Here is a 14,626-nt window from a genome sequence, read left to right as displayed (position 1 = left end):
TCAGTTAGAAACTGTATATAAGGAGACCAGTCAGGGCCCTTAGTTGTCTGCAGATAGGGACCAGTTAGGAGAGACTCTGGCAGACTGCATGAGTTACCAAAAGAAGACGCTGAGATGTTGATACTCTGCCACAGATCCTGGGTCACCAGCCCTGTGACCAGGGAGCCAGCTGGACGACAGTCACAGACCCTGGGCCATAAGCCTTTGGCCAAGGAGCTTACCTTCTGAAAGAGACAGGGACAAGTAGCTCAGGCCTTTCCTTAGCATGAAACCTACTTCTGCCAGGGAGGAGACTGGAGAACAAGCTTAGTACCTTGACTGTATTATTGTGCACTTGAGTTCCTCCAGTAAAGCACACTAGTCTATTGCCGTGCCTCACGCCTTACTATCCCTTCTGGAAAGCAGCAACGCCTTGACTGTGTCTGGAGGACCTAAGATAGCATTGGGGCCACCTCAAACATGGGCACTGCACTTGCTGTCTCCAATGGGGCTCACAATCTAAGTTCCCTATCAGTATGTCTTTGGGGTGTGGGAGGTAACCAGAGTACCTAGAGGAAACCTAGACAAACACAGGGAGAACTCAATGCAGATGTTCCCCTTGGTCAGATTCAAACCTAGGACCAGAGCGCTGCAAAGCACCAACTACTGCTAACCACTGAGCCACCGTGCTGCCCACATTCCAGGTTTAGTTGCGGTAACCCCAGTGATAAAAATGCAAAGCAAAATAGATATTCATGTCTGATGTGTAACCATGTATGCTTTATACTAACAGAGAAGAAAGATCTGGAAGAGAAAGACATCAATGAAGATACTTCTGCTTCTGAGAAAGGTAATGAGATCTCCATGCCTGTAAGGATTGGTTGCATAAAGTTCTGCAGCTGAATTTTTTAATTTTATCTGAATGGGGTTGTTCAGGAGGCAAGCACATGGTTTGCAAGCCCTATTTAGATGGATTAGACGGTTGCAAAAATTCTGCAAAAGTTCTGCTGTCTGTGAATACACCGTTAGAAGAAGCTAAAAATGAGGCAGCACAGTCTTGCCTACAGAGGGTAGCTAAAAATCTAAAAAATGTGCAGGTTCCAATCTGAATAAATTCTATCAATGACAGGAAACGTGGTAATTTCTGCAATTCGTTTTACAATACAGCAAGAAAACTGTATATTATACAGCATGATCATTATTCTCAATCACATTGAGACTATGGTAACCTTAAAGGGACATGCTATACATGCTCTGTGACCTGTGCAGAGGTCAGGAGGAGTCTTTCTTTCTTTCTTTCTTTCTTTCTTTCTTTCTTTCTTTCTCTCTCTCTCTCTCTCTCTCTCTTTCTTTCTTTCTTTCTTTCTTTCTCGGATGCAGACGCGTTTACTTAAATGGGATCGCAAAAGATGTGGACAGCACTCCGTGTGCTGTCTGCACCCGTTGCTCCGTTCCGTGGCCCCGCAAAAAACATAGAACATGTCCTATAATTATTCCTTTTGTGGACAAGAATATGCGTTTTTATTATGGGCGGCCCACTTCGTTCCGAAAATTGCAGAACACACATGGTCTGCATCCGTGTTCTGAGGATCGGACTGCAAATCACAGCGGGGTCGTGTGCATGAGCCCTTAGAGACAGATTTGTGCACATCAGCATGCAATTTTTTTGTTGTTGCAGCCTGTTTCATTAGGTAGCGGTAAGGGGACGACCACACGGTCAGGTTTCTGCATGCAGTTTTGGAAGCCAAGACCAGGAGAGGATCATAAAAGGAGAGAAAGTCCTCGGGTGGCTGCACACCGTGCGAATTACGTGCAGTGTTATGCAGTACTAGTAAAGTTTATGAGATTAGACAAATCTCACGTACTCTTATCTTTTTTTTTTCTTAGGCGAGGAAATTGACCACAATTGTTGTGTTTTTTTGTGCGCAACGGATGAAGTTCTCTCCAAAAACTGCATGAAAACTGCAAAAAATACTGTAATAAAGGGCTCATGCACACAAACGTATTTTCTTTCCGCTTCCGTTCTGTTTTTTCTGCGGACCGTATACGGAACCATTTACTTTAATGGGTTCCCAAAAACAACTGAAGGTACTCTGTGCGCATTCCGTTCTGCAAAAAAGTAGTGCATGTCCTATTATTGTCCGCAAATCACGGTCCGAAGCCCCATTCAATTCAATGTGTCCTCAAAAAATACGGAACACAAATGGAACACATCCGTATGTCATCTGTATTTTGCGGATCCATACTGTACTATGCCCAGCCCATATTGCTCATGTGTTTGGTGATTAATAAGTTACTGTTTCTGTTTACGATCTGCAAAAAACGGATCGCATACGGATATGTTTTGTGGAATAACGGAATAAAAGAGGACTTAAATCAGAGGAAAAAAAAACCTCGGATACGAACAACGGATCCATGAAAAACGGACCGCAAAACAACAACGATCGTGTGCATGAGCCCAAATAGTGCGGATTTATGTGTGGTTTTGGTGCATATTTCTTGCAATTTTCTGCACACAAACCTGCACTCAGTTTTTAATTCACTCCTGGTTTTGGCTTCCAAAACTGAATGCAGAAACCCGACCGTGCGCCCTAATGCAGTGTTACCGTATTGTGGGTCTTCTAAGGATTATTTCTCAACTTACTGTACTGCTCCATGTTTTATTTTATTCCTTTTGCTATTTTCAGTAGGTAAATTTGACAAAAATCAAGGAAAATCCCAAAGAAGATCATGGGGAATAAAAAAAGATGGTATGAGCTCAGCTTCTTTACTCTAATATCCATTAGCAATATTGGACCTACCACTTAGACACACCTCATTAGTGCTCTAAGGCTAGGGCTACACGGCGACATTGATTGCACCAATGTCGCGCAACAATTTTTATAATGATATGGTGTCACACTGTGACATACTGCGACACGAGAGTAGCAAAAAACCAATCCAAGGTTTTTCTGCGACTGTCGCGTTGCATTCGCAGCATGTCGCAGTGCGACACCATAGACTATAATTCTAAAAATTGTCACGTGACATCAATATCGCGCAACACATGTTGCAGTGTAGTTGTGCCCTATGTGTCGCGCGACACATGTCGTCGTGTAGCCCTAGCCTAAGGCCTGATGTCACTGAGGGTCGGGGTTCTGTACTGTTCTGGCTTCTTCCTTTCAGCTGTCACTAGAGGGAGCTCACTGCATACAGGTGCAACACACCGCCCATCAATGCATTGGAAGCTTTAAAAAAAAATCTGTATTTGTGTAAGTGCCACCTAGTGGTGACATTTTATTTTTTAATGCTTATCAATGTCAGAAGAAGGGAACTGCGGTTTTGAAAATAAAGATAGAGACAGATAATTAGATGGATAGACAGACAAATAGATGGATAAATAGATATATAGATACATAGATTAAGTAGGTGGATGCGATTAGGGCATAGATACAATGGGAGAGATTTATCAAACTGGTGTAAATAAAAACACAAATACAATCGCATTCTGCAACCAGCACTCTGCCCTGCCTCTATGCTGGATGTTGAATAAGGCATTGGTGTACATTTTATAAGGCATTGGTGTACATTTTGGCCAAAGCGTAATAAGCCACTCACCACGTCAAGGTTGCCTTCATGAGTGGTCCCTAACACTAGTTCCTACCTGTTATGGGCCATGACAGCCACACAAAGTCCAGGGAGAGCAGGTACAGCATGCACGCCAAGCACACTCTGCTTTTAACCCCGTCCGGTGCCATTACAGCTTTCATCGGATCCAGGGATGCAAGTACCAACATGCATGCTGAGCCCACTATATACTTCTCCTGGAGCCAAATGGCTACTGGTAGGTGCTGTATAAGCAGACTCAGTTTTATACTGACTTTAAAACCAGCCTCCAGGGCAGACTAACTGGTCAGGTGTGCATGACTGCTTGGAGATCGCCACGCCTCCTGGACTTTGTGTGGCTGTCATGGCCCATAACAGGTAGGAACTAGTGTTAGGGACCACTCATGGAGCCGACCTTGACGTGGTAAGTGGCTTATTACGCTTCGGCCAAAATGTACACCAATGCCTCATTCAACATCCAGCATAAAGGCAGGGCAGAGTGCTGGTTGCAGAGTGCGATTGCATTTGTGTTTTTACGTTTGTATCTGTATTTCGCCATAGCAATGTGCACCTGCATACAGGGTTGTGCAGGCTGAACCCCCCCACATTTTTTTCTGGTGTAAATAAAAACTGGCTTAGTTGCCCATAGCAACCAGACTCCACCTTTCATTTTCCAAAGGTGCTGTTAAAAATTAAAAGTGGAATTTAATTGGTTGCTATGGGCAACTTAAGCCAGTTCTAATTTACCTTGTGTGGATGTGGGGTCCAGCTCTCAGGTGGAAGGTCAGTTCACTGACTTCAGCAGGGCTCTGGAGTGGGTTCACACCCTTTGTATACCATAGAGAGAAGTTCGATCCAGCGAGTAAGATTAAAATTCATCTTTATTTCTTCATGTCAATAAAATATTGTACATCATTCCTATGACTAAGGCCTAAATTGGTCAAAACGCGTCAGAAGTAGAAGAAATGATGTCCAATATTTTTATTGACATGAAGAAATAAAGATATATATATATATATATATATATATATATAATTTTAATTCTACTTGCTTTATTAAACTTTTCCCTCTATAGTTTTCCTTTACACCAATTTTGATAAATCTACCCCAGTATTTGTCTAATCTTCAATGGATAACTACTGTTGGACCTAACCCTGCTTTGTATAAACTGTTCTCTGTGGTACAGGATATTCTCTTAGAAACTAATTTTATTTTTCTGTAGATGAGTTTTTTCACTTCATAATTGTGTGTTTTGCGCTGGGAGCCGTCCTGGTATGTGAATACTACTATAGTGGTAAGTACAACGTGGCAGGGAAATTGTGAAAATAATAATGGGATATTTCCCATGTCTAAATATAATTGTCATTTATTCCTCTACATCCAGAAACATTCCAATGCTAGAAATTTCATTTTGCACACTGCAACCCTCCACACTGTGCATTTCTAATGTTTGTAACTGTCATGTTCACATGTAATGTGCCTGGTTCTCCAGCAGGTGGCAGCAAACACGGCAGAGCTATATTAAGATAAAATGGAGCTTTCCATTCCATTCTAACCGCCCCTCTGTGGAGAAGTGGTCTAGTCCTACTTCCTGATGGAAGGGTGAATACCAGTGAGTTAGTCTAGCTTACCCCCTGCTAGGTCAAAGCTTGAAGCCTCAGGAGCCAGGAGGAAAGTTCCGTGGCCTAACCCAGAGTCCGACTACAAAGTATAGTGCAGCATACAGAAGAAGCAGAGTATTAAGCAACCTGTCAGTACAGTAGAGAGAGAAAGAAAGCAGAGTTATTGAGCAAGCCTGCCAGTTTGATTCTAAAGCCTGCTGGGACCAAGACAAAGCTTGAAGACCGTTTCTGATAAACGTTTATTCAAGTAAAGCTGCTGTTTAACTACATACAAGGTCTGGACTCAATCTTTCTTTCAAATCCCTCACTTATTCCCCCTATTTATTGCTTCGGAGCAAAAGCCTGGGGTCCAGGTAGGAGCACCGTGACACACATAACGAGACATTTTAGTCCACACTATACCACTCGACATTCCTACACCTGGGGCGCGTTTTATATACAGAGGGCCCTAAAGGGAGGCGCCCGTTGCAAGTGGTCTTGATCAAATATAAGTCAGGGGCACTTACCTCCTGCTGGTGGTATCTGCAGATAATGACGATCATTGCTGTAAAGGAAACTATTCTGATAATTGATTAACTGCCACTAGAAAGCGAGGTGGTTGCATATAAGCCCTACCGATCCAGTCAAAGTCTACTGATGGAAACTGCCAATGCAGAGTTTTCTGTAAGTACAAAGCAGGACGCATACTTGACCACCTCTCTATTCAAACTTCTCATGGTCTTGCAGATGGTCTTGTTTATACGACCAGTTGGGGTCTCATTGGTTGGTCTCCTACTGACTGAACATTTATCAACTACCCCCTGTTTAGGTGGCAAATGCTTCTGCTGGAATACCCCTTTAAAAGTCCAGGATATGGAACCTCCCGCTGCAATAAAAACATGAGCCATAGTGGAGTACATAGTAGATAGGGAATTTCAAGGCAAACAACGTATTGGGCCCCCCATCACAGAATGGTCTGGTGTTCGTATCCCCCCCCTCTTTGCAATTTCCATGACTTTTACAAATTCCACACGCCCATGTTGAGAGCAGTGTGATTTCCTTGGAGAGGACACTACTGCACAGGTACGCACCACCCAACCGCACAGGGACCCTTTTTCTTAATGACCCCATAGCAGCTGCATGACTTACCGATATGGTGCGTATATATACCCTTTTGTATCTTACATGAATTGAATTGATGACAACGTTCTATATTATGTAAACCGCTTATGCAAAAAATTTTGGAAATTTATTTCTGCTAATGATTTCCAAACCCCAAAAGTATAACATATTCTATTATATTTCTTGGGATATATCTTTTAGACTGGACAGTTTCAGCCGGCTTTGGTTTACTTTCATTTGCAACGCTGGAAACCATTGGAATCTATTTTGGATTGGGTAAGGAGAGATTTTAATCTATACTGGGCATACACATAACCGTCTACAAATGATCGTTCAACCGACTGCTATCTCTCTTCTAATTCTCTCGCACACATATGGTTTGCTGAACCCACTGAAATGGGCAGATTTGGTCAATATACATTTAAAGGGGTTTTCCCGAAACTTCAATACTGGTGATCTTTCCTCAGGATAGGTCATCAGTATCTGATTGGCGGAGGTCCGACACCCAGGCCTCCATGATCAGCTGTCTGAGAAGGCATCGGTGCTCCTGTGAGTGCTTCGGCCTTCTCTTAACTTTTCTTAGGCTAAGTGATGACGCCTTCATTGGTCACATAGCTTTGTGAGCACGCAGAAGGCTGCGGTGCTCACAGGAGGGCCGATGCCTACTCAAGCATGATCTCAGTTGACGGACTTCCACCGATCAGATGCCGATGACCTATGATGAGGATAGGTCATCAGTTATAAAATCTTGGAAAACACTTTTAATGTCCATGACTAGTTTTACCTAGATGCTGCTTATCCTACTGATGAAATTTCAGATAACTCCCAGCAGTTTATCCCTGTGCTGAGCATGTATATGTAGTGAATAGGCAGTGTGGAGAAGGGCTCTGGAAGCATCTCATCTACTAAGAACAATAAAATCCAACATGCCTGATCCTTATATTACCTAACATTAGTCAGGAGGCCTCATACACAATAGATTGTTGGCTGGTCCCACCAAAACAGGGCGAATTTGGTGGATATAGATCTAAGGTGCATGGGCAGCTTTATATAGATGCTGATATCTCTTGTAACAGAAGCAGTCTATCTACTGCTTTTGAAAGATATAGTTCTCTCTTTGTACAAAGGAGGCTCTTCAGAAGCTGCAGTTCTGAGTCACAACTGCTTAAAAATTTCTATATGCAGTTACATATACATCAGCTGCTGCAGAACCTCATTTTAAAGAGTAAGATTCTTCGCTTAGAGTATTGGATAGGTACTGTATATAAAGAATTCCTAACAATGAATGTAATTATTAAAAGGGTTTTCCTGATCAGATCGAACCCTGACGATCAGCTGTTAGAGAAGGCACCGGCTCTCGCAGTGGCATCGCTGCCTTCTCTCTGCTCACCAATCACAACAGTAGCTCAGTCCCATTCACTTCAATGGAGCTGAGCTGTGCCGAGGCCACGTGACAGATGAATGTGCCATCACATGGCGCAGGCAAAGCTGGAAGAAGGCCGCTGCGCTACTGTGAGCACCAGTGCCTTCTCAAACAACGGATCAGTGTGGGTCCTGGGTATCAGACCCCCACCGATCAGATACTGATGACCTATCTAGAGGATAGGTCATGATTTCAAATATCTCCTTTAATGATGCTTCCTCTGAGTACAATTTGTCATTTTCTTGTTCATTTCAGTTTACAGAATCCGGACTGTTGTGGAACAATTTCTGCCCTTAGTGGGAAGATTTACGCTAGGTAAATATACTATTACTACTCCAGGTCAACCAACTGCAAGTTCTCACAACTTCAGAAACTTTTACATTAACAGCTGTGTGTATATCTTAGTGCCAATGGTACCCAATATTATACCCAAAAGTCAGTATGCATATTGGAAGCAACACAGAACATTTCAGGACTGACCATACATTTTAGACAGCTGACAACTATCTATCTTGACGCCCTGATACACGTTTGTACTCAGGTTGGCAGAGCATGCATATAGTATGTTCTGAATGGTGAGAGAGGTGTAAGTCTCTGCTGGACATCCCTGGCTGAAGCTTATCTCATGTGAGATCAAAAAGATCAGGCATGTTGAAGTCTGCCTGTCTAATCCATCTCTCTTCCAGACTTGCTGCCTGGGGAATGTTGGAAAGTCCCCATAATCATTTGATAGGTCTGAAACCGGAGGTTTTGGCTAATATTAATCTAATCGATATGTCCAGTTTTGTACTATACTTCACTCTAGTATAAATAGTTGGTAATGCTCAGTGGTGTAATAGTAGAGGGCATTGATGGTGCGGGCTTAAGAGATATTATACAACTGGCACCCTGCTCTCACTGCCAGGATTGGAGATAACAGATGCTGCAGTTAATAGCAACTGTGGTATCTGAGAGCTTAGAAAGATATAGGGTGCACCTTCTGTCTTTCCATCATAATCAGGAGACTTCTGAAGGCCCCTAGAACTGTGATTTTCCAGCTGCCTTTACATCCTGCATCTGTCTGTAAAAATCTCCTACAGAAATATTACACTGTAATCAAGGAGTTAAGCCCCCTATGGTGAGAAAAAATTTAATAAATGAAAAATAGTTGAATAACGTTTTTAAAAATATGTAGAACAACCCCAAAAAATATTAGAAATCCCCTTTTCATATATATATATATATATTACAGACCAAAAGTTTGGACACACCTTCTCATTCAAAGAGTTTTTTCTTTATTTTTATGACTATGAAAATTGTAGATTCACACTGAAGGCAAAACTATGAATTAACACATGTGGAATTTTATATACATAACAAAAAAGTGTGAAACAACTGAAAATATGTCATATTCTAGGTTCTTCAAAGTAGCCACCTTTTGCTTTGATTACTTCTTTGTACACTCTTGGCATTCTCTTGAATGAGAAGGTGTGTCCAAACCTTTGGTCTGTACTGTATATGGAATATACTTCTCACTGTTATATGTGGTTTTATGTGTCATTTGCTATATTTTCCAGGCTCTAAGAAAACTGGATAACAGAACATACTTCTTACCTTGTGACCGCGGGGACAAATATAGATATGAGCAGCCTGTCTACCAATCCTAGGACTCTGAATCACTAGAAACAGATATATTGCAAGAGTTCTGTGATGAGAAGAACGCTGATGGACTCTCCTGATGAAATGGATAAATCATCAGACATGGAAAATTGTCCGTAGGGTCTGTAATGCCTAAATTAGGCTGGGTCCATATTACAACCTAAACCAGAAACCTCCTCCACTATTACCGAAACATACTTAGACCCCCCATAGAACCCTATGGTGGTGTACTGTAGATGAACTGGGGCAGGGGTCTGGGTGTTGTGTTTGTAATATCGACCCTACAGTTTAGTTATATTAAAGGGATTGTCCGTTTTAAAGCGGAAACAGGATAACTCGGGGGTTCAACCTGAAATAAAGAATGGAAGATTACTTACCTGACAGATCCCACACCGCTACTCTGGTTCTCCCACCATGATTCTGTTCAGTGTTGAGTGAATCGAAGCTGACTAAGTGGAAATCAATCAGAATTTCAGGATAAATTTTATTCACCGCAAAGCTGAATTTCCATGAAATGGCGGTAAAAAAACAACCCAAAAAATCATACTTACCTCATCCGTTTGAGCGCGAAAAGGCAGCGGTGGCCATCTTGCTTGAAGATCCCGCGCAAAATCTGACGTCACCACGCCGGCTGACCTGATATCATCACACACCATGCAAGATTTCATGCCGGATCTTAAAGCAAGAAGGCCACGCTGCCTCTTCGCGATCAAATGTTTTTTTTGTTTGTTTTTTTATTTATTTTTTAACTGAGTAATCCGTGAAAGGCCTTAATATGGATCTCAGATGCCACGATCAGCAATGAACGCGGCCTCTGAGGGGTTCAATGATTGGGGGGGGGGGGATTGCCACTCCCTATACATTTACCCGCTATTTACAAATAAATGCGCTTCATGACGAAGTAATTTATCACAAAGCAAATAATTTTTGTAAAATTCAGCAAAGCAGCCGAATCAAATTTTTAAGAACTTTGCACTGGCTGCAGTAGTATTGTCACTTTGACAATATCTGACTTCTGCAGCCAATCGCTAGCCTCTTCGCCACACTGATGAGGCCAGTGATTGGCTGCAACGATCACATGTTGTTGACGTGATGCCCACACAAAAGATGGGAAAGTAGAGTTCTGCTGGGAGAACAGAGCTGCAGAACTGGATCTGTCGAGTAAGTAATCATCATTTTTTTTTTTTTATACAAGTCAATTTTTGAAACTAAAAACACTTTTTAGGCTGGTTAAACAGAAAATTACATTTTAACCCCATGGTGGGCAGGGACTAGTGTGATTAATTACAATATGAGTAATTTGCTGTGGTATATGTTGACACTAATAAAAAATAACAAATGTGTTCTTTGCTGGCTTTTATAGTTGCTGTTGTCTTTTTTTTTATAGGTACTATTCCTTCTATACTGGCAGTACTGTCTATTACGGTATATCGGTACTGGCAGTAATGTTTATTATATCGGTACTGGTACTGGCAGTACTGTCTGTTATAAGAGTACTTTGCTCTCTATTCTGGTACTGCACCTTCAGTACTGGCACTGACGTCTATTATGAATTCAGTCACCACTATACCATGACTAAGGGTATTGTCAACACGTTCTCCACCCCGAAAAGTTCCCACTTCCCAATAAAGACACAACTCCATTAAGTGGATTTTAATTGGCCACAACAGCCATTTTATTAAACAAAACAACATAAATAATATAAATGTAACGGGGCGCTGAAGGCGCACTCGGTCTCCCATCAGCCGCAGACCTGCTGCTTAGCTTCGGGAGCGTGGATCTGTGTTCGGCCTCGTTCCCAGGGCGGCTTTGCTGCTGGAGGCTCTCTGTTCCTAGGTCTGCCTTGAGCGCTGAGCTGATCACTCGGTGCTCGACTTGTCTGTCTGTCAGTCATGTAACGCTGGCCACGTCACATGATCCTCACTCCCCACTATAAATACAGGCGGACTGCTGGCTACAGGTTGCCTGAGATTTTCGTCCTATAGGCTGTGTACTTTGTTATTAAGCTACCTCTGGAATTGAACCTCGATCCGCCTCTTGACACCTCTTCTGCCTGCTCCCTGTACCTTGACGCTACCTCTCGGATTTTGACCTCAGCTTGTTTACGGATTTGTCGTTGCCTCTTCCCTTGTTCTGACGTGATCTCCTGGACTGACCATCTTGCTTGAAGATCCCGCGCGAAATTTGAAGTCACCACTCCGGCTGACCTGATATCATCACGCACCATGCGAGATTTCATGCCGGATCTTAAAGCAAGATGGCCACGCTGCCTCTTCGCGATCAAATTTTTTTTTGTTTGTTTTTTATTTTATTTATTTTTTAACTGATTTGGCTGTGTTTGGCCTCCGTTGCGTTTTTTAGACTGTCACTAAAACGCAGCTTGCAGCGTTTTGGTGACCGTCTGATGATGCGGAGCCAAACGGATCTGTCATGACTTACAATGACACAATATGGTGCAATTGAAACTGATCCGTCCCCCATTGACTTTCAATGTAAGTCCAGACGGATCTGTTTTGACTTAGACTTTTTTTGAATGATACAAGCGTTTGCATTATCGGTGCGGATCAGTCTGTGCAGATACAAGTCGGATCCGCACCAAACGAGAGTGTGAAAGTGTCCTAATACATCTTACTGTCCACCCTGTAGCTGTTGGGGGACACAGAAGGAAAAAGTTCAGTGGAGTAGGAATAGAAGGATGAGGATGAAGAGCTGCCACTACAAGAGGAGGAGCGGGAGGATGATGACACCGGCCACTATACCCAATTGTCTCAGTAGGGGCAGAGCTGGAAACAACTGGCTCCAAGGGCATGCTGGCCAGAATGGCAAGATGTGTGCTTTCTTGCTTACACATTGACATGCATATAATTGACATCAGGCAATCTCCTAATTACTGGATAGCCATGCTTTGACCCTATCAAAGCAAAATGGGGGAATGTTTTCCTACTGCCGAAAGGGAGGCCAAATTACTTTATTACCAGGAAACACTGTGTAGGCAGCTTTTGGCAGATGTCTGCTGCCAGCGTGTCTGAAAGGATGGCCCCTCTCTGCAGAGCAGAGACCGCAGTATCAGCCAGGTCAGTCTAGTCAGTATGACGGAGAAGTTTTTTCATGTGTTGACCCAAGCTGAGGCAGATCAGCAACTGAATGCCTCAACGCCCAGGTTCAGTCCTACCTGGACTCTGGCCTTTCTGGTTGGTGTGGTTCAGGCATTCCTAAAAAATATATAAAAAACGACATATACATACAGTAGGGAAAATAAGTATTTGATACACTAGCGATTTTGCAAGTTTTTCCACCTACAAGGAATGGAGAGGTATGTAATTTTTATTGTAGGTATACTTCAATTCAGAACATCACATTGTATGATTTGTAAATAATTAATTTGCATTTTATTGCATAAAATAAGCATTTGATACAATAGAAAAACAGAACTAAATATTTGCTACTGAAACCTTTGTTTGAAATTAGAGATCAGGCGTTTCCTGTAGTTCTTGACCAAGTTTGCACACACCGCAGTAGGGATTTTTGCCCACTTTTCCATACAGATCTTTTCCAGATGTTTCAGGGCTGCTGCTGGGCTACATTAAGTGTAGTGTCCCACTAGGTAATTGTGGGCACTACACAAGGGTCAATTGGGCCACGTTGTTCTCCACCTCCTGTGGGACAGTGGCATTGTATTTAACAGTCCATTTTAATGTTTATTGCTATGCTTTTATGTGTATTTTCCCTGTGTATGTGTGTATCAGGCCTGTTAGGGTGTAGTTCCTCCTCCCAGACAGTAGAGGGAGCTAGGGAACCCATAATATATATAGTCAGGTCCTGTTCAGGGAAAGTAGTCAGGAGTCTGTGACAGAAGAGAGTGTGCACTTCAGCAGAGAGGAGCTGAGGGCCACCTCCTGACATGCAGCTAGACAGCCCAGGCTTCTAGTTGCCACCAGGTGAAGAAGTTGACTCCTGAGAGAAACCTGCAGTTCCCACCACCAAATGCAGCTGAAGGGCAGAAGGCTTTTACTGAAAGCAAGGATATACATACCTGAGGAAGTTTTCTACCAAGGATAAAGCCAGCATTAGGGCATATGGGCCTTGGGATTAAGACAGACAGGAGTTCTAAGAAATAGTGCACAGGATTTCTGAGGAAAAGTGCAGCCTGTTCTGTAAGTGTTTTAACCCTCTGAGTATCTTGCAAGAACATTGTGCCTGCCATTTGTAAAAGCCTGCTTATTATTGCTACTGCCATGTGGAACTGAACATAGACTGTACAAAGTTAACTGTTTCCAGTAAAGGACGTTTTGGTTCACCACAACATCGTGTTCCTCAATTATTCCTATCACAAATCGGTGTGCCACCGTTACCGGCACTGGCGTCACGAATCTTAAAGGGACCTTGCCCCGGTACAATAAACACCTGCAACATCCAGGGCACCTCATACACCATCAGGCCTGGTCCCTATACACAGAGAGTGCCCCAGAGGTCCCCTGTGCCAGCCTCTCAATCACTGCTGTACGCCTGCCCAGGTCTTCCAAGAATCTGTTAGTAACCCAGAGCAACCCTCGTTTGCCTAAGTAACCGTGACCTCACCATTGCAGTACCCTGCAGGGCTGCGTACTGCATAAGTTTCAGGTAAAGTCCACTTTGCAGAAAAACACCCCTAAAATATGATGTTTCCATCCCCATGCTTTACGGTTAGGACAGTGTTCTTGGGGTTGTACTTATCCTTCTTCTTCTAAACACAGAGAGTGGAGTTGATACCAAATAGTTCTATTTTGGTCTCATCTGACCACACAACCTTCTCAGATGCCTCCTCTGGATCATCCAGCTGGTCAATGGCAAACTTCAAACGGGCCTGGACATCTGCTGGCGTGAGCAGGGGGACCTTGCGTGCCTTGCAGGATTTTAATTCATGACGGCGTAATGTGTTACTAACGGTAATCTTTGAGACTGTGCTCCTAGCTCTCTTGAGATCATTGACCAGGTCCTCCCATATAGTTTGGGGCTGATTCCTGACATTTCTCAGAATCATCCTTACCCTACGAGGCGAGATCTTGCATGGAGCCCCAGACCGAGGAAGATTTACAGTCGTCTTGTGCTTCTTCCATTTTCCACATGGACTCATCATTTAATTCAGTGCAACCTACTATAATCAGGCAATCCTTTTGTGGAATCTCTATTATATTATGGAATCTCTATTATATCTCTAGTATTGTCTCCAATGTCACTTGTACTTTAAGCACAGTTAGTCAGTCCTGAGGGTGTGGGGTTAGGTTAATGCACTTACCCC

General features: G+C 43.0%; 1 protein-coding gene across 4 annotated transcripts in view; it reads left to right on the top strand.

The window, feature by feature from the left end:
• Positions 1 to 10,703, top strand: part of LOC122944084 — a 37,618-nt gene extending 26,915 nt beyond the window's left edge. For 3 of the 4 annotated variants that reach the window (XM_044302306.1, XM_044302303.1, XM_044302304.1), the window contains 6 exons: positions 773 to 829; positions 2,667 to 2,729; positions 4,787 to 4,858; positions 6,489 to 6,563; positions 7,966 to 8,025; positions 9,267 to 10,703. In XM_044302306.1, coding sequence (XP_044158241.1) covers positions 773 to 829; positions 2,667 to 2,729; positions 4,787 to 4,858; positions 6,489 to 6,563; positions 7,966 to 8,025; positions 9,267 to 9,286 — 347 coding nt within the window. In that variant the 3' untranslated portion in view covers positions 9,287 to 10,703. Of the gene's footprint in view, positions 1 to 772; positions 830 to 2,666; positions 2,730 to 4,783; positions 4,859 to 6,488; positions 6,564 to 7,965; positions 8,026 to 9,266 lie in introns of all 4 variants that reach the window. The other variant, XM_044302305.1, reaches the window with a different exon arrangement.
• The last annotated feature ends 3,923 nt before the right edge of the window (positions 10,704 to 14,626 follow it).

Source organism: Bufo gargarizans, chromosome 7 (assembly GCF_014858855.1).
Source record: "Bufo gargarizans isolate SCDJY-AF-19 chromosome 7, ASM1485885v1, whole genome shotgun sequence".
Classification (NCBI taxonomy): domain Eukaryota; kingdom Metazoa; phylum Chordata; class Amphibia; order Anura; family Bufonidae; genus Bufo; species Bufo gargarizans.
This window is presented reverse-complemented; position numbering and strand designations above follow the sequence as displayed.